Source organism: Prorops nasuta, unplaced genomic scaffold (assembly GCF_024137725.1).
Source record: "Prorops nasuta isolate Cenicafe-Biocafe unplaced genomic scaffold, Cenicafe_Pnas_1.2 PNAS00004, whole genome shotgun sequence".
Classification (NCBI taxonomy): Eukaryota; Metazoa; Arthropoda; class Insecta; order Hymenoptera; family Bethylidae; genus Prorops; species Prorops nasuta.
Window position 1 is genome coordinate 886484 of NW_027116801.1, and position 25690 is coordinate 912173.

At 35.5% G+C, this 25690-nt stretch overlaps 3 protein-coding genes and 2 long non-coding RNA genes across 7 annotated transcripts in view; 2 read left to right on the top strand and 3 right to left on the bottom strand.

The window, feature by feature from the left end:
• Positions 1-20: 20 nt before the first annotated feature.
• On the bottom strand, positions 21-2000 carry LOC136772912 (uncharacterized). The gene is made up of 3 exons (XR_010822523.1): positions 1860-2000; positions 1414-1694; positions 21-1357 (listed from the first exon to the last, which is right to left on the bottom strand). It is a non-coding gene; the product is annotated as an uncharacterized lncRNA (long non-coding RNA).
• Crag (DENN domain-containing protein Crag) lies at positions 1692-10521 on the top strand. 2 transcript variants are annotated; one of them, XM_066726161.1, is made up of 19 exons: positions 1707-3136; positions 3213-3815; positions 3885-4480; positions 4562-4802; positions 4881-5151; positions 5240-5331; positions 5446-5696; positions 5789-5959; positions 6068-6196; positions 6267-6516; positions 6593-6743; positions 6822-7025; positions 7131-7358; positions 7516-7611; positions 7772-8019; positions 8087-8345; positions 8435-8839; positions 8957-9129; positions 9203-10521. In XM_066726161.1, the coding sequence occupies exons 1-19, from the start codon at positions 2809-2811 to the stop codon at positions 9337-9339; spliced, it is 4833 nt and encodes a 1610-aa protein (XP_066582258.1). In that variant the 5' UTR covers positions 1707-2808; the 3' UTR covers positions 9340-10521. The 2 variants fall into 2 exon arrangements, with proteins under 2 accessions (XP_066582259.1, XP_066582258.1); XM_066726162.1 differs by lacking the exon at positions 7516-7611 and having other exon boundaries at positions 1692-3136.
• A 139-nt stretch (positions 10522-10660) lies between these two features.
• On the bottom strand, positions 10661-11350 carry Taf12 (TATA-box binding protein associated factor 12). The gene is made up of 3 exons (XM_066726165.1): positions 11195-11350; positions 10937-11129; positions 10661-10859 (listed from the first exon to the last, which is right to left on the bottom strand). Exons 1-3 carry the CDS (start codon positions 11249-11251, stop codon positions 10732-10734), a joined length of 378 nt encoding a protein of 125 aa, XP_066582262.1. The 5' UTR covers positions 11252-11350; the 3' UTR covers positions 10661-10731.
• Positions 11351-12839: 1489 nt separating this feature from the next.
• Positions 12840-22637, top strand: LOC136773150 (uncharacterized). The gene is made up of 2 exons (XR_010822569.1): positions 12840-21675; positions 21775-22637. It is a non-coding gene; the product is annotated as an uncharacterized lncRNA (long non-coding RNA).
• mura (murashka) overlaps positions 21840-25690 on the bottom strand; it is a 42272-nt gene continuing 38421 nt past the window's right edge. For both annotated transcript variants that reach the window (XM_066726587.1, XM_066726586.1), the window contains exon 9: positions 21840-25233. In XM_066726587.1, coding sequence (XP_066582684.1) covers positions 25159-25233 — 75 coding nt within the window. In that variant the 3' untranslated portion in view covers positions 21840-25158. The remainder of the gene's footprint in view (positions 25234-25690) is intronic.

Genomic DNA, 25690 nt, shown 5'->3' on the forward strand with positions numbered 1-25690 from the left:
TGAATACCCTGTGTATAGAACTTATTCTTAAAAATATTTAATTATAATATAAAAGTGATTGGATATTTTACAAATCGATAATATAGTTATAATTATGCAGTAAATTAGTTGAGTCATCCTTGGAAGCTTTAGACCTACTATAAGTATTGGCCCAAGCTGGACCTATTTGTCAATAGACACATTTCCTTCAACATTTTTTGATGTAATGTCCCTACTCGACAGATCTTCTGTAGCTATATATCAAGTAACGATTTAGTGATACGCATCATCAGCTATAGCTAACTTGCAACTTCAAAAGTTTCAAACCACCAAGTATCTCCCCCCTCCCCCCTTCCTTCCACCTCCTACGCCATCAATCTTAATTGAAAACCCGATTAAAATTCAAAAGCTTTGAATAATTCCCTATTCATTCCAACTGGAAATATTGTGCTCATTAGGCAGATTTTTTAGTTAAACCTATAAGGGTACGTTGGAAACACCACCCGGAATCTGCATGCACTCGGGAGACTAGTGTCTTGCAATCGTATAAATACTGCCTAAAGCTATAACATCAAGTCTCAAGGTTGCTCAAGGTCTTTCCAAGTGCATTCGGCTGGACGTTTCCGAACGCAAGCTATATAGAGCCCCACATTCCTTACTATTCCATTAATGATTATATTTTTATCAAGGAGTTAAAATCGGATTATATCGAATTACAGCTACCGTTTCTCTAATAAAAGTTTTTTAGCCCACATTCAATAGTGAAAATTTTAAGGTTAGATCATGTTGAAACCTATAAGACACGTAACACAGATTATAGATTTTACCAATCTTATTACTAGATGGAGTGAATAGGGGATTCTAGGGAAAGCTCCATCGGAGCGTAAAGAGTTTAATCGCCAACAGAATTACCGAGTACAGCTATTCACTGCCATTCACCTGCTGAGATCTCCTTGAAGAATGATGACAATAACGTTAACGGTATCATAGTTTACATACCTCAAATCTGCCAACTCATTTCTGAAAGAATGCAGGAAACACTCACGGTGCTACTATATGCTACTACATAGGTCACCGCAAAATTAACCTGCGTAATTAGAATGAAAGCTGCTTGACCTTGAGCACTGACTGGTCGAAAAATATAAAATCGACAGATCTATTTAATACCAGCACATTTGTTCCTTAAAAAATTTCTCAGCAAAATTCACAAAACTAAAACTATATCGTGGATCCAAATAAAAGAGTATGAAGTCAGCTTAAAGTAAGCTATAACTGCTTTAAGTCGACTTTGTGCCATTAGGGTAACCTTTGGAAATTCTATGATAAATTCAACAAATCTCAGAAAGCCATCCTCTTACATTACTCATACAATATTAACCTGTAATAGTAAAAGCAGAATAATTGAAGCAGGAAGGTTTCTCACATATAGCTTACCGTATATGTTAATGATTTCATTTGGAGCATTATGCATGTATGAAACACTTGGACTTTACTTCGCATAGACACTGTAAGCTACATATGTAAGGAAATTCCCTAATTCAATTTTGCGATCACTGGCCTGTAATCAACCATTGACAAGCTTGGGTGCAAATGTCATGCGATTATACGACTTCCAAGAAGCAAATAATAATAATCTCTCTTGACCAATTGGTGCACTGGTACCAGTACTACCAGTACCATTGGTATTCACCGCCTGTCGTCAGCCATTTTGCCGCCTAGAAAAGATGGCCATTGATGGCCAGACAATTTTTATGTTTTTAACATAATAACTGTGCGGTGAATTTGAATCGTGGCAAATGAAGTATGTTGTATAAACAGAAAAAGGGAGTAACTCATGATTTTCATTAGAGAATTCTGATTTTGAAAGATGATGTACTCACTTGTCGGATATTTAGCCAACGTTGTCGCGTGTGACGTCTAACCTAACTTTATCCAAGTCAAATATCCATCACCAGTTGCGAACGAACGATCCTTTTTTTCTTCCTCTCCTTCTTCTATCTCTTACCTTTGTTCACTTCTTCATTTGCTTCTTTTCCTCCTCCTCCTCCTCCTCCTCCTCCTTCTCTTCCACCTCCACCACTGCCTCCTCTTTCTTATTGCCATCAATCTCCGCCGTAATTGTGTGTTTTAACGTGACCTCTCATGCTAATTCCATTTCGTCACGGCTCATTAATGTCCGGTGTACGCGACTCAAACGTATCCAATCCGCAATCGTATCTCTCTTTTTTCATTTACAAATCTCATCCATAAACGGGTCGCATTCAAGTGTAAAACAATGTTAGATGGTGAACAATCAATTAACCTGGCGATTAATATCTTCGTGAAGTTTTTGAAGGAATGCTAAATGTTGTGAATAAAGTATCTTTCAGAGATCTCAGTAATTAAGCTGGGAGCAATAAGAACTAGTGCAAAAAATACTCATACCTTTAAAACGCATCGCTGTATACATTATTTTTTGAAGAAAGTATACTGTAAAGTAGCACATTAAGTTAAATGAGCATTGACAGTGTGAGAATATTTCATGACTACCAGCAATACCATAGACTGTGAAAGTAAATACGTGTAAAAAATAAAGCTTGTCAAAGCAAGGAATATTTAGTTACATCTAAATAAATGGCCATGCGTTTATAGCAAGCAAGTGCTACTTCAGTACAGTTGTATGAACCGATAATCACTTTCAAGTGCCATGCTTTATAATAGTATACTTTGATAATAATACTAATTTGTGTTCTTAAGACTTAAGTATATGCATTGATAGATCAATGAAGAGATTACATTTATTTCCATTAATGTCATAGTAAAGAATCTGTTATTGAAATTGGATGAACAATGGATGAAAGAAGAGTAGCTGATTATTTTGTGGTGGCTGGCTTGCCAGGCCAAGATGATGATCCTAGATCAGAAAGTGAATCTAATAATAAATTAGAAGACTGGTGTCAGGAAGGGACACACTTAAAGGACATTCATATGCAGGCACCAATCACAGATCTTGCCGTAATATTTCCAGACCTTGGTGAACACTGTCCTGAAGGTTATACTTTATTAGAACATACTGTATCAGGGATTCCAGCAGACCTAAATCATGGAAGCATAAGATCAAACGAATGTTATTTGTGCTACAAGAGAGGCAGAGATAAACCACCTTTAGTTGACATTGGTAAGAGTATGACACTTTGATAATATTTGTGATTACAATTAATATTTTATTAAGGAAAATGAATTTTTTTCTAAAGGTGTGATTTATGATGGTAAGGAGCGTATTATGCAAGATGCAGAAATGGTGTTGGAAACACCAAATGGGCATGTAGCAAATGTAAATAACTCAACATCAAGGATATTTGTTACATACAGGAGGGCAAACAGAAAAATGCCATGTAATTCTCTTGTAGTTACTGATATCTGTGTAATTTTCACAAACAAGGGAGAAGTCGCTCCACATGCTTTTTGTGTTATCCCCAGAAATTTAAATAAAGGCATGGTGGGCAGTGATGTATACCTGTGTTACAAAAAATCTATGAATCGAGCAAATCTAATATCATTTAAGCCAGCAATATTATATAAATATCCATTGACTGATTACAGTAGCTTTGGCTTTCCAAATTCAGTTGCCATGTTTTGTTTACCAATGGGAGCCACCATAGAATGTTGGCCTAAGGTAGCTTCAAAACCAAAGCCTGTATTCTCAACATTTGTTCTTACTGTAGCTGATGCAGCTCAAAAAATTTATGGTTCAGCGATAACTTTCTATGAAGAAATAGAACCAGAATCAGACATTCCAAATTGTAGGGATAATCTTGAAATTGTGGATAAAATAGAAGAGAACAATAAAAATAATGGTAAGCCTATAATTAAATAAATTAATTAGTTTGATATTCATATCTATAAATAATTATATTTTCTAATAGACAATATGGATACAACTGAAAACAAACCTCAAGTCAAAATGAAACTGTTTAAAAAGTTTGGAATACTGAAGAAGCTCAATTTAGCCCAGTTGGAAAAATTACAATATACTGATTCTGATAGTCAGTCCTTGAATATTAGTAAATCAATATGTATATTATCTCATTGGCCATTTTTTGACACCTTCGAAAAGTTTCTAGTATATCTGCATAGTATGGTTAACGGTAAACCCCAAAACGTTCCTATTGAAAAGTTTATATCATATTTTCTATATGACATACCGTTTCCAAGTCCACAAAGACCAAGGATTTTGGTGCAACTCAGTGCAAACAATAATCACAAGGACAGATTGATTTTAACTCAACCTGAAGATTTAGCATTACCAAGATCTGGTGCCAGCTTTAAACAACTGCTGATAAATTTAGGATCTGATAATTGTTTGCTTATATTATTACTGATCTTGACAGAACAAAAAATTTTGGTACATTCTTTACGTCCTGATGTACTTACTTCAGTGAGTGAAGCAATTGCCATGATTTTATTCCCATTTAAGTGGCAGTGTCCTTATATACCATTATGTCCATTAGGTCTAGCAGAAGTAATTAAAATACATTAAGCTATTCTTCTTAAAGATAGGTAAAGTACCAGTTTATGTTAATCATAATACTCTATTTTTCAGGTTTTACACGCACCGCTACCATTTTTGATAGGCGTTGATTCTCGATTTTTTGACCTGTATGATCCTCCTTCGGACGTTAACTGCGTTAATTTAGACACGAACAAAATAATTATATGTGATGATAAGAAATACTTAAATGTTAAGCTTCTTCCAAAAAAAGCTGCCAGGCAGTTAAGGAATCTACTGGAGCATCTTTATTCAAAATTATTTCCGTTAGGAAAAGCTTATCCATATCAGAGAGGTAAAGTAACAGTTTATGGAAAGAATAATTTAACAAATCATTATTGATCATCTATAGTTATTGGAATTTTTCGTTTAGGCCACGGAGATGAAGATTTTAGCGTGGACAAAGAATTTCAGTTAAAAAGGAAAGAGCAAGCATTGGAATTGGAAATACAAGATGCTTTCTTAAGATTTATGGCTACAATACTTAAAGGTTACAGAAGTTATTTGTTGCCCATTACAAAAGCTCCTACTGTAGGCTCTACGGACCCTACTAGTTTATTCAATATACAAGACTTTCTAAGAAGCCGCGATAAAGCTCATGCAAAATTTTACAGTATGTTAGTCAGAACACAAATGTTCATAAGGTGAGTTGCTTACATTTTTAATTTTTCACTGGCTTTTATTTCATTTCACACTCTTGCATATGTTTAAACATGATATAATTTTCTATAGGTTTATCGAAGAAAGAAGTTTTGTTTCTGACATGGACATGGCAGGCTTAGCATTTTTTGACGAGTGTACCGAACGTATCGAAGAAGAAAGTGGTACAAGAAATCAGTTTAAATCAATTAATTTAATCATGATTCTTTATAAATAATCATCTCATATTTAATTAATTGCTATAAGTGTAACAAAGATCTCTTGATTTTTTTTTACAGTGACACTATTGGAATTGGACGAATCTCAACACAGTGAACGTACTGTATTTATTCCACCACCTGAAGCAGGGCCAAATCAGTCGCCAATAGTATATAATACTTTTAAGTTAAATCAAGATTTAATGAGGCCTCAAAAGAATTTTAGCTTAAAAAATCCAGCCTTAAGTGCCTTTGGTATTATTCCTGGTAGTCCCATGGCACGGAGAACGAAACACGAGATAAAAGTGGCTCAGAGAATGGCTCGAAAACAGGTATAACTATTTTGCTTGCTGTGGCTTACATTTTTGTCTACATAAAGTTGATTGATGTATTTAATTAAATATAATTTTATCTTTATTTTCAGGCAGCAATGCCAGATAGATGGGGAAGGTGTTTACTATGCACTTGTTACAGTCTTTGGTTTTTGCATCTTCCAGCCATGCTGCAAGTTTCCAGTCAACCTGCTGCAACTTTGCACCAAGCTTACGAGTTACTTGTTAAAATGCAGAAGCTACGTTTAGACCCTATGGAAGAAGTAAGTTTACATCCTAGGATATATTTGCCATAGATAATTTCATATTCTTTGCATTTTTTCAGTTTCAATTGCATTTATTTATTGCTTTAATAGAATATTGCTTTTCAGGTATGTTACAGAGTCATGATGCAATTGTGTGGTGTATATGGTCAACCAGTGTTGGCTGTTAAGTTATTGTTTCACATGAAACGCAGTGGAGTGCAACCAAATGCTTTGACATATGGATTTTACAATAAAGTAAGGCATTTATTAATGGCTAGTTTGGGAACAAAATTGATTGTTTACAATTTACATTGCAATTACTTAGGCTGTCCTAGAAGCAACATGGCCTTCTGATATGACCAATTCGAGCCAATTGATGTGGAATAAACTGAGGAACGTGATTGTTGGAGCTGCTTTATTTAAAAGAGCTGGGAAAAAAAGCGCTAGGAGAAGATCAAGTTTGAATAACGAATTGCTAAATTCTGATGGTAAAATGGAACGCATGCATCACGCTCTTTCAAGATGCAGTCTCGATAGTACTCATTCTCAAGATACTGAAGCTGCACATAGTGATTGTACTTTTACTTCTTGTTTCTTTTTAGTATTGATCTCTATTAAGAAAATAAGGAACACTGATTTTTTTCATTGCAGCCACAAAGGGAAGCTCTGTACCAGATTTGCCCGGTTTCGGATCATTGGAATTTAAGGGAAAACTACCTAGGCAAAATAGTATAGTTAAAGATCAAGCAACGATTAATTTATTACAATCGGAAGAGTTTCAAAGATCCGCTAATAATTCCAGGTAATTTTTTTAGAATAACAAACAATTTAAATTATTAGAATGATGCTTTAAATCGTAACATTATTAAATGATGTGTAGATTATCTCGCTGTGCCGAGTCACCATTAAAAAGTCCTATAAGAACACCAGTAACTGAAAATGATCCCCTTGGGGCTCTTATGAACGATGAAACACCAATTGTTTCTCCCTCTGAAGAGAATGACTCCAATTGCTCCACTAGTACATTGACAGTTGTAAATAATACGCTAGACGATAGACCAGGAGGACCACTTTTGTTTAGAAAGTACGGTAACGTTTAACGAACAAATATGATTGCTCGTCCTGCTATGTTGCTTCGCATTACATAAAATAATGCTCTCATTTTTATAATAAATGGCGGGACTTACAGTAATAATTTACCACGGAGTGCAACGTTCCACCAAGCAGTGGATGAATCTGGGTCAGCTGTAGGAGGACAGCTACAGAGAAGCGAAACAATGCCTCATTCTGTGGCACAACAGGGGGAGCAAGAGAGAGAAAAAGAGAGACTGGAAATCAGCAGCCTTTGGTCTCAAAATAAGGATAGTGTTACATCGAGTTTGTCAAGTCTGGGATCCAGCCTAAAAAATAGTTTTGGGTAAAAGTTTAATATTTATTAAATAAATCAAATTTTTCTATTGCCATTTAAATTAGCTTTGATAACATTGCTCGTATCTGTAAAATGCATTGAAAGCTTGCACTTATTTTCATTTCTTTTATGGCATGAGTTTTTTTTTTGTTATTTACTAATGCAGACGATACTCCACTGGAGGATTGGCATTTGCTAAAAATAAGGAATTATTACCATCAACCCAACTTATTGAATCTCTTAGTCTATCCAGTTATATAAGGTAGGTAACGTTGCAATGCACGTAGTAGTTTTTTAATTTAATCAGCTTTTTCTAGAAAAGTAGATAGTAAGTGTCATCACGCTTTTAAAGCGTGAATTAAAGCACTTTTAATTTATTTACGTTTATTATTATTTAAGTCATTCCTTATTATTGCTTTCAGTCCGTCAAGTTTAACGGGGAAAAAAACCAACGAAATAATCTTTAGTGGCTTAAATAGCTTTAAATCAGCAGCGACTACTGTAGTAAAAAAGTTCGACGAAATAAAAGAGGCAATATCTGCTACAAGTACACCCGTCAAAATGAAGGAACGTGATCAAAGATTAGCTTATGGCGTGTCTCACGAATCATTGGATTCTTTGACGGATGGATCACTACAGGATCGCAATGAAATAGGGAGTAGAATGTTTGGTAAATATAACATGCTCCACAATTTCGAAAAGTTAATTTCTCAATTAATTCTCTTCTTATTTTTAAGGTGATTGTAGTGTAGAGTTAGCGGCATTTTATGAGCTGGCCGAAAACTTGTACCCCAAAGTAACGAAAGAATCTGACGAACAGCCTGCCATTGAACTTGTACTTTCTAGCGCGAGCAGGTGCCATCATTGTGCCGCTATTCTATACGATGAGGAAATCATGGCTGGCTGGCAACCGGAGGATTCAAACTTGAACACCGTTTGTCAGTATTGCGACAAAGCTACAGTTCCTTTACTGACTGTAACTATTTTAGATTATAGGTATCGATAAAATTATTGTTTTAATTCCTTTCTTTCCGTTAATTTTAATAATTGACAATTTAAAAAATTCTTCATATTTGTCTCCGTAGATGCGAGGAAAATGAAAAAAGTAACGATCCTCTTACGGGAGCACTGATTGAGCTAGTAGATCAACCAAAGGAATTGTTAGATCCTATCACAGTACCATATTTAAATCCGCTCGTTTTACGCAAAGAGCTTGAAAGCGTTTTGAGCCAAGAAGGTGATACATGTTTAACGAAGCGAGGTTTTATCGAGGAACATCCTATAGTTTATTGGAATCTTATTTGGTACTTTGAAAGAATCAATTTATCCAGTCACCTCTCAGATCTCTGGCTAACCAGCGAAAGTAGTATGGAACTACCAGGTACTCCCGGATCTGTTGGCGTTAGAACGATGTGGGACAACGAAAGACTTCATGTAGACCGTTTACCGATGTATCTTCAATGGAGATTGAAACCAAACGAGGATAGAACGTAAGTTTTTTGTATTCCAACAAAACCGAATGGGTCAATCTGGAAATAATACTATGAATGCTCTAAGAGATAAGATTTACAGTACTTAATGGCGCTTAGCAGATGTATATTTTACAGGCTCATAAACTTAGTGATACTAAACGTACGTCATAACGATTTGTTAGAACCTATTAAGAGAGTGGCCTTAGAACGAAGTAAAACTCAAGGGGATGATAATGCTCCATTTTCTATATACAGAGACATACTTTTCCTTGCATTCGCGGTGTTAGGCAGAGCTAATATCGATCAAAGTTAGTATCGTTAAGAGAAGTTAATGATTGATAATGTTTGAATCACATTTTTTCTAATGGTAATTATTTTTAGGTATATTTGATAAAGAGTACACCATGTCATTGGACAAATTGACAGAAGATGATCAAAAGTTGTTAAGCAGAACGGACGCTGCTCCTACGATAATGTCTCAGAATTGTAAACATTATTTCAAACAGTTGAATGTGTAAAGCAAAAACTCTACGTTACTGAAATTTATAAAAATTAAAAATTTAAGCAAGACATATCTGAGGAAGTCTGAATCTGCGATTTGTTTATGTATACAATTAACAAATATTTAATTTACTACAAATTTCGTCGGTAAAAGAATAAATGTGTTGATTAATATTGTTAAATATTATTGGATCAACAGTTTTACTAACCCTCGATCTAATCTCGATTGTTGTTAGGAGGAAATAATTTCCATTGTTTTCAAAAGAGTTTTTGACGTGAAATGTAGCAAATATAGGGTCAGGTGAGTGCAATATAAATTTAGTGTAATGTACGATTTTTTAACTAATTGTACTTTCCATGCTCTTGTCTTCATAATTCATTGATCTTTTTAATCATTAATGATTTGTTTTGTAAGTTTACTTTGTAATAGATAAGCAAAAAATTGAGAGTATCTAAGAGTATAAAAAGAACTATGTTTGGGAAAAAGCTGCCTACCAAAGAACTTGTGGACTGTGAAGAATTTATGACTAGTTCTATTCCCTCCAGGTGTGCTGTGACTATAAATATGTTTCAGCCTGTTGATGTAATCAACGTGTCTTACTGTAAAAATTTTAATACCAATACTAGACAATGTTGTCAGTTATTTTTTTTACTCGAATGAATGCCTGTTTGTGAGTCTGTTAAGTGTGTATAAGTAAAAAGGAGAGAAAAAGGAAGACAACAATTTTTATGAAATAATAAGGAATATGGTATTCTTTCCCTGTACTCTTAGACAAATTCACCACATGCTGCACGACCAACAATGTAATTATTAATATATTCATCTATGGTGAAAAGTTCTCCCTTAAAAGATAGGGTAACCCACAATGCGTGAGCTTCATTTTTATCATAGGAAGACCTGTGGCTGTGAAGTATGCACAATGCAAGCACTTATTTCTTTGTAATATATACCGAATTGTTTGAACATTACATCTGGATGTATTTAACACAGACTTCCAGCTTTCACAATGGCTTTTACTTTTCACCTTGGATATTGAAAACAGATGTATATTCATTCTTTATTATAACAGAATATGTAAGCTATAAAAAAATAAAGAGTAATTTAAGTATTTTACAAAAGTAATTGTCATTCTATTTACCTTTATTGATCTGAATTTTTGCATCAATCGACTATAGTAGCAAAATAACGTTATGTTGTCATAGATCTTAAAATTCGTTCTCCTCAACTCTTAGGTCAAACATTGGCATATTGTTCAATCTTTAGATGATGTTAAAAAATATGAGCTCGGTAAGTCTCAAAAGCCTTTAAGTTATATTGAAATTATTCCAACAGTGGAATGAAAGTAATACTCTTTATGTATTTAAAAATCATATTAATGATATAAAATATATATAAATTGCAAGTAAAGCTAATATTTTTTAATAGATTTTCTTATTAATGCTAATCTCTGTTTATGTGCTTCTGTGACTGTTGCTCGTTTATAAGGTCGAACCTCATCAGTGCCAAAACCAGGAATCCACATATTCCAATTTCTTTCTATAAATGAAAAAATATTGTGTGTAAAAATGAGAACTAATTATTAAGACTAGTTTTAAATAAACTTCTAATTATACCTAGATGTAATTGAACATCTTTAACTTCCACAGTATTAGCATGTCTGTGTTTGGCTAATAAGCAAGCTGCATTTACAGTAGTTTCAACAAAGTCATCTGCCAATTGTAACAGCATTTCCTCTACCTCTTCATCTAATTGTTCTGTTGGGTCGACTTCACGTACCAAGTCTTGTAGCCTTGTTTTTGTTAGAAACTGAATAAAAAATCATATTGATATATACAAAGCACTGTAATGTTTATGTTAACTGTCATCTCTACCTGTGGAAAATCACTGGAAGAACTTGGTGTGGATGGCAGCGTTGCCAAGTCCGCCATTTTGAATTATACTACACGGGAGATTGCTCACGGCGCTCACGGCTATAACCAGACTAAATTTGCTCCTTCTCTTCTCCGGCTTCTTCCCAATCCCAATATTCCCAATTCCCATTTCCCCATTCCTGTAGTGTAAAATAAGATTTTTGCCGTGAGCGCCAGAAGCGGAACGGAGAAACGTAGAACTAATTCTCTTGAACCAGCTATAGTAGTATGTATGTAGATTACGAACATAGGAGCGCCACTTTTAAAATGTGTAGCCACTTTGATCCGTCGTCAACAGTCTCTCCCTTCATCTCTGGTATCAACAGAAATTGTAGCGTAGTATTCATTTGGATATTACGCTGTAGACTGTAGGTCGTAGGATATGATACTACGGTGGTAGAATCATCATACTATGCTTGGCAACGCTGGTGGATGGTTGCTGAGCTGTTTGAGACGCAAATTGCGTCTGCTGAGATTGGGTTTCGGATTGCATCGTGGAGGTACCATGAAGGACTGGAGACTGCATGGAGGTAATGAAAGACTGGGAGAAAACGTAAGAGGGTGTCGTGTAACGCGCGTAAGTGCGTAGACTTGGGCGAGGGGGTTATAAAGGGGAAGGGAAATGGAATAGGCAGAAAGGGTGGCGCTGCTTCCTTACTCGATTTCCCTCACGCCCTGGACCCTCTGGCCCGGCCCTACCAACTGGCAAGTGATGGCGGTGATGGCACAATTGGTTTTTCTAAAGCAAAAATACAATTGTGGCCTTGTTCCAGAATTCACTGCCAGTACTGTGAACATTATTTATATCTTTATCAACAATGAAGCATTAAAAGAAGATATAGAATAATATTTGCAGTACGGACAGTGAATTCTGGAGCAGGGCCAAAGATAAAATGATGCTGCAACTGCTGCGAGTACTGGCAGTAGATTTCTGAGCGCACCCTCTTTTATATTGATGCTATAGCTAGGAATAAGACGCTAACTTTAAATTTGAGGAGTATCAGTAATGATTTAACATAGAGATAATCCTTTTTTTTGAATAATATATCTCATATAATCTTAATTATTTTCTATCAAAAATAGTATCTTATATTGAAAAAATAAACAAAAAACGAATCAAGTTGAAAATGAATTATTCTGGTTTTAAATCGTTACTGCTGCTTCAGAAAGGGGATCGAAACTTCCTACTAACATTTTTTTATCGTATTTGTGACTCTGACCACAGAAAAAATCATTCAAGCTTTAAGCACAGAATTATATTAAAGAAGAAAAAAAAATATAAAATGCAAACTAACTTTTATAAAAAAACTGTAGATGCAGCTTCTATATTTTTAACACGACAGAGTAGTGCAGAAAAGTCACAAATGTTTTGCCGCAAAAAAAAAGTCGATCCACCTATTGTATTACACGGTAAATCACAATTTGAACATTTTTGAAGTAAACTGAAAATATTATAAAAATTCGTCGCGGATAACTCGACCGTTAAATCACCTCGTTATGATTTTCAAGCCTTCAATTATATTGCAATAAATGTATAACATTATTGTACATGATAGGATTTAAATAAAAAAGCACAAGTGAATAACTTTATTATCTATATATTTTCTCTTGCAATTACGAAACTATTACATTTTTAGTTAAATCATCTATTATATTAAAAGGAAAACACTTAATTTGCAAGTGATTAATTTTAAAAAGAAATTCTTTTTTAATTTTATCTTTTGCACATAAGATATAGTCTTTTTAATTAATACCTGAATACCTAATTGCATTTTTATTCACGCTTGTATATATGTTTCAAATGTGGTTATATATACATATATTAATACATACGCACGCTAATATTTAATTGCTCTCTAAATATACAGTTAAAAGTGATAAATATACGTAAATTCTAGTCAGATCAGGAATCGGGCTTCTTCTTTTTATGTATATAACAATGAATAATTATATTAGCGAATATACGTCAAATATTGCTTTTTGTACATAGTTCTTCACACTTAGTTTATTCTAAACTTTTTGAACATTTTTTTTATAAACCATTGCGCAAAGTCTATTATATATATTAATTATACAAAGGGGTAATATTGCCATGATAGTATCAGTGAATTCTGAACAATATACAATATTTGTCATTACTATATTCATAATAATATTCTATATATTTATATAGTATCTGGAAGCTTTTAATCACTAGTCCTATATCGGTATATCGATGATATTAAATAAAAAGAAAACTAAAAAAACGAAAAAGAAATTATAATTCCACAAGAATAGGTATCATTCGTTTAAATGAAAAAGTCTTTAACATTTCTGGACGCAATATAGTTATCCTACCGATTCGAGCATCGAAACAATTCGTGACGTAGTATACTTTTTGCAGAATTTTTCCTTAAAACCCAAAGTGATAATTAACGTGTCAAATGAAAGTATATACGCACATGAAGCATTGTATAAAAATCTGTTCTACAGGATTTCAAAAATATTTATCATGCAATCTTGTTCCACACCTTCTTCTAATTTCTCAAGAAATTTAATGAGACAATTAAGAGTGAGAAGCCGTTACACTTGCGAGGAGAATAGAAAATTTACTGTTTTATATATATATATATATATATATATATGTATATATACATTGATATAATCACAGTAACGGCCAAGTATGACAAAGACTGAACATGCAAACTCTACCAAAGCAGCAAATGTAAAATATTATATACTATACGTATAACGTCTGTGGATGCATCTGATGATATTAAGAAGTAATTCTAGAATGTACACATATTATTGATTTTCCACTTTTATTATATAAAAATACCAGGATTCTCAAGGATAAGCAATATAAATAGTAAAATATTTAAAGCATAATTGTTAAAACTATAGTCTAATTTTTATATTATAAGCACGCAGTGTTGAAAATGACTTGATTACAAAAAGGGGAACCGATTTTTCTATCTGTACAGCGTGTAGAGATTATTCGTAAATGAGGCAAGATTCTCACAAAGCGTTGACTCCTTTGAAATGATACTTAAAATTTCTCTCTCGATTCAATGATATATAAATTTTGTTCACAATCGAAGCTTCGCAAACCGATCATGAATTGGACTGTAAATTTACAACAGTGGAAGAAATAAGAAAACAAAGAGACTTGAGAAGTTTGTAAGAGAATCGTTTAAAAGACTAATAAGCTTGAAAGCTGACGTTGAAATTGATTTTATTGCAGGGAGCAATCGAGATAAAATCGCAGGTAGCTTTCTACAAATCGATCGATTGGTTTGGCGATACTATAATGAATAATATTTCAAGAAGGAAATATATGCAAGGGAGGATCGATTGTGTATTTGCAAGGGGTTGGGCTTCCTAGCAACGGAAATTTACGAGAGAAAATCATAATTTCATAGTTAGTAAAGGTCTGTTATAATGAATGCTCGTCAGTATATACATATAGTGGGATGTATCGAGAAACAAAACGCGAAGATCGAATTAGCTTCGTAAGGTTAGGTATAGGAGAGTTGGTGTACAAGTATAATTATAATTATTCTATGTTGGGAAGGAGAATTTTCAGTTGGGAAAAGTGAAGTTGCGTCGATAGGTTGCTTCATGAAAATGGCAATCCCTGTTGGGTGCATCGCGACCCTCGTCAGTAGACATTTTTTCCTACCAATTGATTTTACCTCTACCCTGTGTATAATAATATAGGGTGAGCTACTGTACTTGTCACGCCCCAGACCTGGAATGTAAAGATTCATTTATCTCCGTGTATATATGTATGTGTGTTTGAGTAGCTCTCTTAAGAAATACCAATTTTTCCACGAGGCTTTTTTCTATGCAAATGGAAGGAGATTGAAAAAAGTCCCATATACAAAAATTCAAATTTCTTACGATCAACGAGGTACCATTTATACATATATATATATAGGTCTATGATTTGTATGCCTTTTGAGTCTTGTTATGTGTTTCTAGCTTTGTACATATCTCTCTCTCTCTCTCTCTCTCTCTCTCTCTCTCTCTCTCTCTCTCTCTCTCTCTCTCTCTCTCTCTATCCCCCACATTCTGTATATCGTCGTCTCTCCTTACCACGTGTTTCGACACTTGCAGCACTGTACATTTTCTATATTTTTACTTTAAATTATTAGAAATAAGTGGAAAGTGCGCAATGCTGCAATGCGAAAGTCTCTCACTAGTGTATATAAACGTACACGAGGATCTCCCACTCGTTCGAAAATGAAGAAATCGCTGAAAAAGCAGGCAAGGTCTCTCACACAGGCAGATGGTTGGTGCAGGATACACGGTACAGGTGAGCCCAGTCGCAGCTGCATCGAAATAAACGAGAGATGTGTCACGGATAAGGAATTCGCAGGAGAACAGAAAAATTCAACAAATGAAAGAGCAATTTCAATTAGGAAAATTAATTTTAATTATTGCATTGTAGGTAGTGTACGACACTGCGTGGGGAGGAAATGCGTACACTTGCCTCGAGCTGGTACGCATACGATAGCATATTTACACTCACCGAAGAAAGGATATAATGTATCCATCCAAATGTTCATTCAGCCAATTAATTTGATTATTGAATTTCTATAAGCGTTCACTTTTATAGAGACAATAAACAATTGTTTATTATTCATTTAACTCGCACTTATCGATCAATGCACACTATTTATGCAATATATCAAAAACATTTGTAAATACTACAATAATATACAGGGTGTAGCGATAATATGTTGGCAAAAATTAAAAGTGCATGCATCACTTTACTGTGAAGATTTTTTGTTAGAGAATTTTTTGTCTCTTGCTTGATCCCAACTTCCTGGAAGCTAATTTTTTTAAATGATTAAAAAAATTATTGTACATTTTTTGCAACTAAGTGGAAGCGATTCTAATCGAATTTATTTGTATTTTAAACAAGTCAAGGAAATAAGTTTCATTTTTAGCCATTTTTCGAAGATTTTCTGTACATACTTTCCACGGAAAATTAAGAAAAATACTTTGACTCGTAAAAATTCTATGTGGTTTAAATTTTGGCTGCACTTCACTTTTTACACCCTATATGTGCATATTTTTGATAATATAATTAATGAACCAAAATAAAAATGATAATATTAATAAATAAACTAATTTTTCTAACGAAAGCATGAACATATTTATGTAAAATATTTAATGATTAATACTGTGTGTCTCAATAAACGTTACTTTGCTGCATCGATTAAAACAAATCCTAAATCACTCATAATATTGATGTACATATATTTATATAGATTAAAATAAACTTTTCTCAATAATCACTGTTAATCAATATTATGAATGATATTTAATTTATTGTATATACGTACAATTTCCTGGCGAATAGAAGGTAAGTAAGGGAGAGAGAAAGAGAGAGAGAGAAGGGGGAACACGTTGATTTTTAAAAGTTACAACGATACGAGATAGGTTCGCGGGCAACGGTAAAATCAAACCTACAGGAAATGTTGTTTGAACGAGAGCGAACGGTGTAAGGAAGGTTGAAGAGGGGAGGGGGATGAAGAGTTTTCAGAAATATAAGGGGGGAAGAAAGCGGAGGAGGCTAAAAAGGGGGAAGAGGTGGAAGAAAGAGTTTCGCAGAAATGATTAAACGGGAGAAAGACGGGTAAGTCATGGATGAGGGGTGAGGAGGGGGGGAGGGGGTTAAAAGGAAACAGGTGAAGGCGTTGTGGTGCATGAAGCAGATACGCGTATACGTGGCCAGCTCCCTATATACATACATGTATGCGTGTGTGGGTCGAGTCGAGTTGCCAGCTCGAGCTCAGCTGGCAAAACCTGTATATATAGGGAAAGCCCCGGAGAGGATGGGGAAGACTGGTAGTGGAGGAGTGGCTGGGGAACTCGAGGGATGTAATGACACTAGGGGAGGAAAGAAAAAAAACCAAATAGTATTAAATACCCGTCGCTATACTTTTACTTACAAACGAATCCTTCCTCTCGCTATTTCTCATTATCTGTACTCTGCTTCTATTGTATACTTATACATATATACCATTTTTAAGATAGCGATACATTTTTCAAAAACAATTCCACGAAGCAAAAGAGACTCGTTGACGATCGTCTCGATAATTTTCCGAAAATAATATTGATGCGTGTGTGTGTTTGTGTGCGTGCACATGAAAATATCGAGTTTGAGCGAAGCCGGGGGCCTCGCTGTAGGTACAGCTAGGTACGGTCCTGGCTTGAGCGAGAACGGAGCGTAGCGGCGCAAGAAAGTTTGCAGATGTGTGCGCGCTTATGGCTTATGTAGTACAGAGGGTGTGCGTATGTGTGCATGCGAGGGAGAGCGAACTGGTCTGGTATTGACGACGAGGGTGGCTGCGTGGGTGTACGGAGGATGAAAGGGGAGCCGGTTGGTAGGGGATGGTAAAGGGAGTCAGTGCTTTAAAGCCACCATCCACCCTCCATAAATTCTGGCCGCTGGAGGGGCTTTTTTAAAGGGGAGCGAGCTACGCGCAGCCGCCTTAAAGAGGACCCACCGGTCTCCCTGGCGGCGCCTCCTCGGGATATGGACATATCGCTCCTTAAAGTCGATATCCCATCCATCCCAAAGGCTCTCAACCCCTCGCTCGACGAGTGCCACCCTCGAGCCCATCCGATCTCTCCCTCGTTTTTTTCCAGCCGATCTTCCCTGCTGCGACACAGGGAGCCTCCTCTCCTCGCTCGCTCGTCTCTATATCCTTTCGCACACACGCCTTGCTCGCACGGCCGCGCAACATCCACACTCAGAACGTCCGCCATTGTTATTCCTAATTGCCTCTCTTATTATACTCCGGCCAATCGAACGACTCGCGATCCCTGGCCTGTCTCCCCCCCCCCCCCCTCCTCCAGGCCAGCCGTTTCACGAGTCCACCGTATGGCGCAATGATCGCACACCGGGCCAATTTTCCCGCCAAATTTCCCTTGTTTATCCTAATGACGCTTCTCCCCTCATTATTAATCCACGAGAGCAACCTGGATGAGGGGATCCCTCATCCGACCGTGCTCTCTTAAAGTAACAGGTTGCGGGGCGTGAGAATGTGATGAAGGAATAAACTCAACATAAACTTAATATGAAAAAATCATATAATCTATTTTAATAAGAATAGCAGTAATAATCGCAGCGATTAATTAATAATAACATGTAACGTTTGGCATCGTTATGGTTTGCATCTGTACAATAGTTGCTTGTTTTTTTTTCTCTATCTTAAACTGTGCAGCACCCAAAATCATCGTCACATATTGGATATATAGCACAGAGTGATTAATAATCATACATATATACTTCTATATTTATTATTATCATATATATATGATTATTAGTGATGAATATAAAATATTGGTAGCCGTGCGTTAATCGGTAATCTTAATACTAATAATTAATCGCTAATAATTAATTGTAATAATACAGTAATAACAAAGAGTTAATTAACAAATTAAACAATATTTACAACTAAAACACATAAGATTGTGGAGCTTTTCTACTGCATAAGGTATTCGATGTTTCGACGAACATGATACAGTAGCAGCAGCGATTATCATGTACAATACACAATACACTATATATATAGACCGAATGACAAAATTATTCATGACAAACATTAACGATTACAATAGTGATAATTATAATGGTTCTAATAATAAAAAAGATTAATGATGATGGTAAAATTAATAATTATTAAATGACGTAATTACAGTTATTAGGAATAGTAAAAGCATGAGTATATGATACAGAGAGAAATAGTCTTTTCTTCAACCCCTATACAAGCGACAAGGAAACTTCGTCTATTGTACAATCGTTTTGCGTTCATGTTTCTTTCTCATTAGTTCGCAGTTACTCCAAAAGGTTAATGCTCTTTATGCAAATAAATATATATATATGTATAATAATTAAAAAATAAATTACAGCAGTCCACCACCTAACTCCCTAACCCATAAAAATTAAAATACTACATTAGCGAGTGCGCTGCAGAGGTAGGAGACGCAATTTTTGGAAAAAGCACCGAACATCTTAATAAAACAATAAATTAACGAACGTATAATTTTGAATAATTATTATAAATAACGCAACGTTAATTTCTTGTCAAGAGTGAGCCTCGTTTTTCATAAGAAAATCATAAAAAAAAAAATAGAAGCATATTGACCCACCGGATATACAATTCTCGTTTTCAAAGATGGCGTCGCAAAATTTCTCCACATGCTTATTTACATTTCAGCGCAAATGTTTACCTCCGTGGAGAAAAATAGAGCTAGACGAAGGGAGGAGACCCGTCCGCTTCATAGTTTTCTTATTTGTCGTTGGAAAATAATCCATTTAGTACTCACGTTCGCTTTTTAAATCAAATATAACTTTCTTTCTCGAATTTCATTTCTACTCGTTTATACGGACACGACGTGTGTGCTGTAGAGATGTATCACCTTTATCAAGAAACTCTTGCAAGTCGAAACAATATCATTATTGATATTGATAAGTGAGAAATCGTCCCTTTCCATTGAAATAGACATTAAAGGTTGCTTGAGGAGAGAAACTGCTAAGCACCATCTTGAAAATGTCGAAATATTAGTTGATTCGCAGAAATATCACTCTCTATTGTTATTCCCCTTAACTCTATTCGCAAGTTGATACATTTAAACACGATTTTCACTGATATGGCGCTTTTAGTCGCTACGTATATTAATGCATTTTTCGAGAAGGTTTAGGACATTTTTCTAAAAACACATTGAGATGTTCTGCTACGCGAGACGCATCGTTCGTTAGGGACGCCTTTAAGATACACACATATTAATTTCATATTTGAAAGCATATCAAGGGACGGAGCGCTGGACGGGCCAAAGTTATCGACGCCGAAAATATCAAAATATTCAGTTTTCAAGGACCCGAGAAAAAATAGTATATGTGAAGACGGAATATTTTTCTAGCTAGGTGTCATAGTCGCCTTGAATTCCGATAGTTTACTCTCCTTCTATAATTAGTTCAGATTTCTTGTACGGTCAAATAACACACCGAATGCTGGATCTATTAAATCGGTTCAGAATTGGGGTAGGATTAACGTTTCATCGGCAAAAAATGCGTTGGAGTATGATTCTGAAGGTTTCCAGAACTAACACCCTGGTTCTATTCTGGCCTGGTTTTAACCTCTCGATGGAAACATAACCTACAAAGCTCCGAGTGACAATCGCGCAAGTGCGGTAATCGAATTGAATAACTACAACAATGTGTAATAAGTTACCACGCATTCTTGATATATAGCCAGCATTTTTTTTTATAGATTTGTTAAATATGAAATGTTCTATACCGTGTTAAAGCGTGCGTTTTAACAAACATTGGAAGTGCAACCGACATAATTTCTACTTAATAATATGAAGCAAACATATTACGTGAACAAGGAGGTAGTTTTTAGCCGGAAAGGTCTGCTGTATACCAACATGACGCCTTGAAAATGAAGATGTGTAGTAATGCATTTGCGCATTGTATTAATCGGTAAATTTTGTCATTTTTGTGGTAGCTATTTTTCGTGTATGTACTTTTAAAGTTACACATTTCACTTCACTGTCAATTTATTGGTATACAAGAGGTCTTCCTTTGAAAAGACAGGTTTTCACTAGAGATTGAGCATTGTGGTATGTTTTAGAAAAACAACTAATTTATTCAAATTTATGGTAGAATTGTTAGGTTATAGTCACCCTTTTGGTAATAGTTTCTCCCTATCAAACGCTCGTCCCCTTCGTCGACTGTAAAATTCAGTGAAACTATTATACACTAAAGATGCAGGCATATGCAAAATTGTCTTTTTCATTCACATGCTCTCTGGATAGTAGGGCGAAAAGTAATGTGCGAGTCGTTTGTACTACGTAAGGAAAATTGATATGTGCCTGGGTACGCCACGCATCGAGTGATAATCAGCGACGTTTAATTTTAATTGTCACATCCAAACACACATCCAAACACACACACACACACACACACATTTAGCGGTCTCGCGCGTAACTACTTATATAACATATTCAAAATTTATAGAACACGCGCGCGCGCACGCGTGGACGAGGTCGCTAGCATATGCGAATAAAATGGCGAGCGTGCCTGCTCGAAACTTTTTACATAGTGCATTTCTTTATGTGTTATATGCGGTTGCGCGGACTAGTTGTTTGTACCCGATTGCACTTTGCAATCAGTCGACGATGTAATAAACCTGCGAAGACCAGTCTATCTATCGTGCCTTAGGAAAAGCCAAATGGGTTTCTGGCCGTGAGAAATATACTTTCACGAAGGACTCCATCTTGTCCTAGAGTGGAGCCCGCTTGGTTTTTCAGGCTTGCACAGATTGACACATCAGGAGCTCCTCCGTACATTTTCACACATATTCCCGGCAAGCTTTTGATATTCGAGCAATCGAGCACAGTGAAGGCACGCTTTCAAAGAGATGGAAGGATAAATCGAGAAGGTATGGGCAACATAACCTAAAAAAATTTCATACATTTCTTGCGTTTTCCTCTTGATGTAAAATTTTATCAGCTACACTCGCCTCTCTTACGTCTTTCAGGTATCTCTGGAAAAAATGGGATTCCCGAAGAAGAGCATCGTAAAGAAAATTTTCACTCAACGAACGACTTTTGCACATTTCGATTTTTAATTAACAAAAAGATTTACAAAACTTTTGGACGCTTCAAACCAATTGTATCCTGAGGAATGAGAATTTGAGTCTTAACGCGCCATTGTTTCATCATTTTTTATTACAATATCAAAATCTCGATACCTTTCCGACTATTCCCTTCCAGTGGTTTTTCTTTTCTTAATTCGCTTCCAAGAAAGCAAGGTTAATTGTGTATATATATATATATATATATACAGCACGCACTTTTGTACAATTTCAACGAATATTAATGAATTAATAAGCTAAATATACAATTTTTCTTGACAATAGGAGGCAACGTGACAGCAGAATTGAATTATTTTATAATAATAATAATATAAAAATGAATTGACCAACTAACGCAGCGCCTATTCAGTAAGAGCGGACGGAAATGGAACAAAAATCTAACTCGACTCCATTTTTCTTGCCAAACATTCTAGATATAATCCCATTGTCAAGTAAACATATCTGTACTTTACGTATGTATAAGTTTGATAAAGACCTTTGTGAGGCTAACGAATGTAAAAGAAAACGTTCAAACATAAATTCACTAAAAGTAATTGGCGCAGCAGTTGCATCGCACGATAATAATAACTATATATAGAACCAAACATACTTTTAACGTTTTAATTTGGAAACATAAGTATATAAGTTAACAGATATGTATGTATGTGTATATATATTTAGGGGGAGAGGGAGAGGGAGAGAGAGAAAGAGAGATTTTAGAAATATAAAGTTTTAAATGTAATAAAAAGAAAGAGAAAGAAATATGAAGATGGCGTTAAAAAACAGTAACCCAACGAACTAACTTACGCGAAAGATATCTTCTACGTAAGGCCAATGTCCAAGGTACGAAAAAGGCTACAAGATTCTTAAGAGTCGAAACCCTTCGCTACAAAGGTGCTATCGCTATATCGATATTTCCTAGGTCTCGGTGGAACTGCCAATTTTGATTACGTTTCATGTAAAGATTAAATTTCGCTTTTCTGCTTAAAACTTCCCCGCTCATTTTTTGTTTTGCGCTTCTCTATCGTAGCTATACGCTATTATATTGTTAGTAAGATGTATGAAAAAATATGAATCCGTCTCGTTTTCTTCTATCAGAGGTAGATATACGCAGGAAACAGAAGCGGCATTCTCTTATTTTTCTCTGGTGCTGCAGTTTTATCATTTCCTTTCAGATTCTCGTTCCTTCTTTCACATTTTTACTGAATTTTATTGCTTTTGCTCAAGAGTCTGTGATTTTTTGTTTGCTTGTTTTTTAATTGATTCCTCTCACGGCAAGAAATTTTTAGGCCGCTCGAGAGACATCCTATATAGATTAGGAAGACTTCTACGAACGAACGTCTGCGCTAAGATTTAATAGAGAGCAGAAAATAATATTTAGAGTGAAAATTCCAAATATTAAAATTAATCAGTTGACAAAAATTGGTCGCAGCGAGAGGAACACGTGTGTTTTGAGGTACGAGGATCACTAAATGCTTTGTAAAATAGTTAGGTGACATCTGGTGGAATAATCCAAAAACTACGTAGAGCACCTAAAATTACTATGGAAATATCTACATACAGCATGCCTTATAGGTTAGAATCACCCGGCCTACACAAAAACGACACAAAAGCCTATAACAATAGGAAGTTATAACATTCTCGGCTAAATCGTAACGTCTTACCAGTTTTTCTTCTTTATTGCAAAAGAACTTAAACTCTACATTTGGTTAAGCGTCCAAAGAAAAACCGACACTCATTTCTATACGCACACGTACAATTCTATATAATTTTATTACCAAGTTTTCTTTATGCAATTTATATTATATGTATATATATATATATATATATATATATATATAATATACATATACATATATATGTACAATTTTAGAGACGCGTTTACGCTATGTGATAAAAGAGAGGCTTGGAACGTTAATGAGATAGGCGAAGAAAAACAATGGTAAAAAAAACTCGACAGAGAATTATGTACAAAAGTTCTTTGATCGACGATACACGAACAGCGAGCGAGAGTTTCGCGTTTGAATTAAAGCATTCAACGAGCTATTTTAGCAAAATGTGTCCAACGCTCCCGAAAGCTATCTCTTTACCCTACAAATTTCTAGTATGGATTACTCCTAAGGTTTCAAGCTTTCTCTTTCTCTTTCTCTTTCTCTTTCTCTTTCTCTTTCTCTTTCTCTTGCTCTCCCTCTCCCTCTCCCTCTTGCAATCGATTCAAACCCTCCAGAAACTTCCAATTGGAAGGAGAACCGAGTAAACTATACTGCAAAAAGACACTGACACGTGTAATTTTCATTTACGCGATTTCCATATGAATCTAGTTTCAATAAGATCTAGATAGGGACAACGAATTTACCAAATTGCAAAGTGCTTCTGCGAAAAGCCCTTGACTATCACGTTTATATCACGCTGCATCGAATAACATTGATTTTTTTCTCGCAGCTCAGCCTAATTCTACCATCAAATTATTATATCACGCGGAAAAAAAATCCTCTCCAACAAAGGAATTGTACAGCAACAAATAGACCTTGGTCTGCAACAAATGTACTTGTGAAAAAAAAACCCCATTGCTCTACTAAATTAAAATTAGAGATTTACGATTAAATATTTAGTCTTTTATACTTATTAAGATATACTTGTAAAGTTAGTGGTATTAACAAGCTTATTATATTGCAAATTAGTATAGCAAATAAGATAAGAGTAATAAACTCGACAATATTGAAAAGAGAGAATTAAAGAAGTTTTAGCATAGGAATATTCTCGACGACATTAGAGGTCTCTCTAGTAGAGCCAAGACTTATGAGCAAAACGACGGAATGAACCCTTTCGCGAAGTATGCAGTCCTACTCGTTGAAAAAGCAGAAGGGTCTTTTTTCATAAGCGGTAAATTTTTTTTAATAATTTCTCAGAGGTTCCCATGGTGCTCGGACGATCAGCCATCATCGCTTTTTCCAAGCGTTCTCAGAGCTGCTATGATAAATTAATTTTACGTATCTCTTGCAGCATTTCGTCTCCAGACGAAATTACCAAAACATTTACCGTATACTACTCTTCGTGGCAAAATAGACGATTATTCGGTGATTTCCAGCTATTTCCTCGAGTCTCGCATGAGCAGGAGCATCGCCGACCATTACGACGACGATATCGCCGCGTAGGAAAGAGACAGAGAAATGCTTATCGACAGAAATTAGCACAAACCAGCAACGTAACAGCTGGGAGCTCTGTGCGAATTAGCGTCCCTGAGGCTTGCGAGGAGTGGCGCTAGTGTAGCACTTGGCCACCTTGGCGTCAGTCGCTACTGGCGTCGGCGTTTCCAAAATACTCCCCGGCATCCCCTCGGCAAATTGGACAGGTTCTGTTCGACTGTAAAGGAAAAAGTACAACAATATCAATCTACATCGTCTTGAAGAATTCTCTCGTGACTTTGACGTATCTCTCTTTAACCTGTTAACCGGGAAACAAGCTTTTAATCAATCTGTTTCATAAAGTGAGGTTATTTTCCTTCACGGTGATAAGTGATAACATTACACCTGAAGTAAAACGTTTTATGATATTTAATTCCCAAGAGGAATAATGTCTCGTCGTACCCAGTCAACAGGCTAAGAAAAGAGACAGTGGAAGAAGGAGGACTAACTGGAATCAAATGGAGAATCAGCAGCTGGCAAAAGAAGAGAATATGCTGATCGTCGGTACAAGGAAATTGTCTCTGATATAAATGATATAATTAGAGTAGTAGAAGATCTGGGGAAGGGTGTCAACGATACACGGTACACATGCTAACAGGATGATAGAGTCGTGGAAAGAAATAAAGAAAGAATAT

Bases quoted from the DNA above. Each gene is read 5' to 3' on its own strand.
- Crag (XM_066726161.1), top strand. From the start codon at position 2,809: ATGGATGAAAGAAGAGTAGCTGATTATTTTGTGGTGGCTGGCTTGCCA. The intron at 5,332-5,445 runs GTACAAGAAATC...TTTTTTTTACAG, and splicing joins ACGTATCGAAGAAGAAAGTG to TGACACTATTGGAATTGGAC. The intron at 7,359-7,515 runs GTAAAAGTTTAA...TTACTAATGCAG, and splicing joins AGCCTAAAAAATAGTTTTGG to ACGATACTCCACTGGAGGAT.
- Taf12 (XM_066726165.1), bottom strand. From the start codon at position 11,251: ATGGCGGACTTGGCAACGCTGCCATCCACACCAAGTTCTTCCAGTGAT. The intron at 11,130-11,194 runs GTAGAGATGACA...TTTTTTATTCAG, and splicing joins CTTCCAGTGATTTTCCACAG to TTTCTAACAAAAACAAGGCT. The intron at 10,860-10,936 runs GTATAATTAGAA...TTTCATTTATAG, and splicing joins AGATGTTCAATTACATCTAG to AAAGAAATTGGAATATGTGG.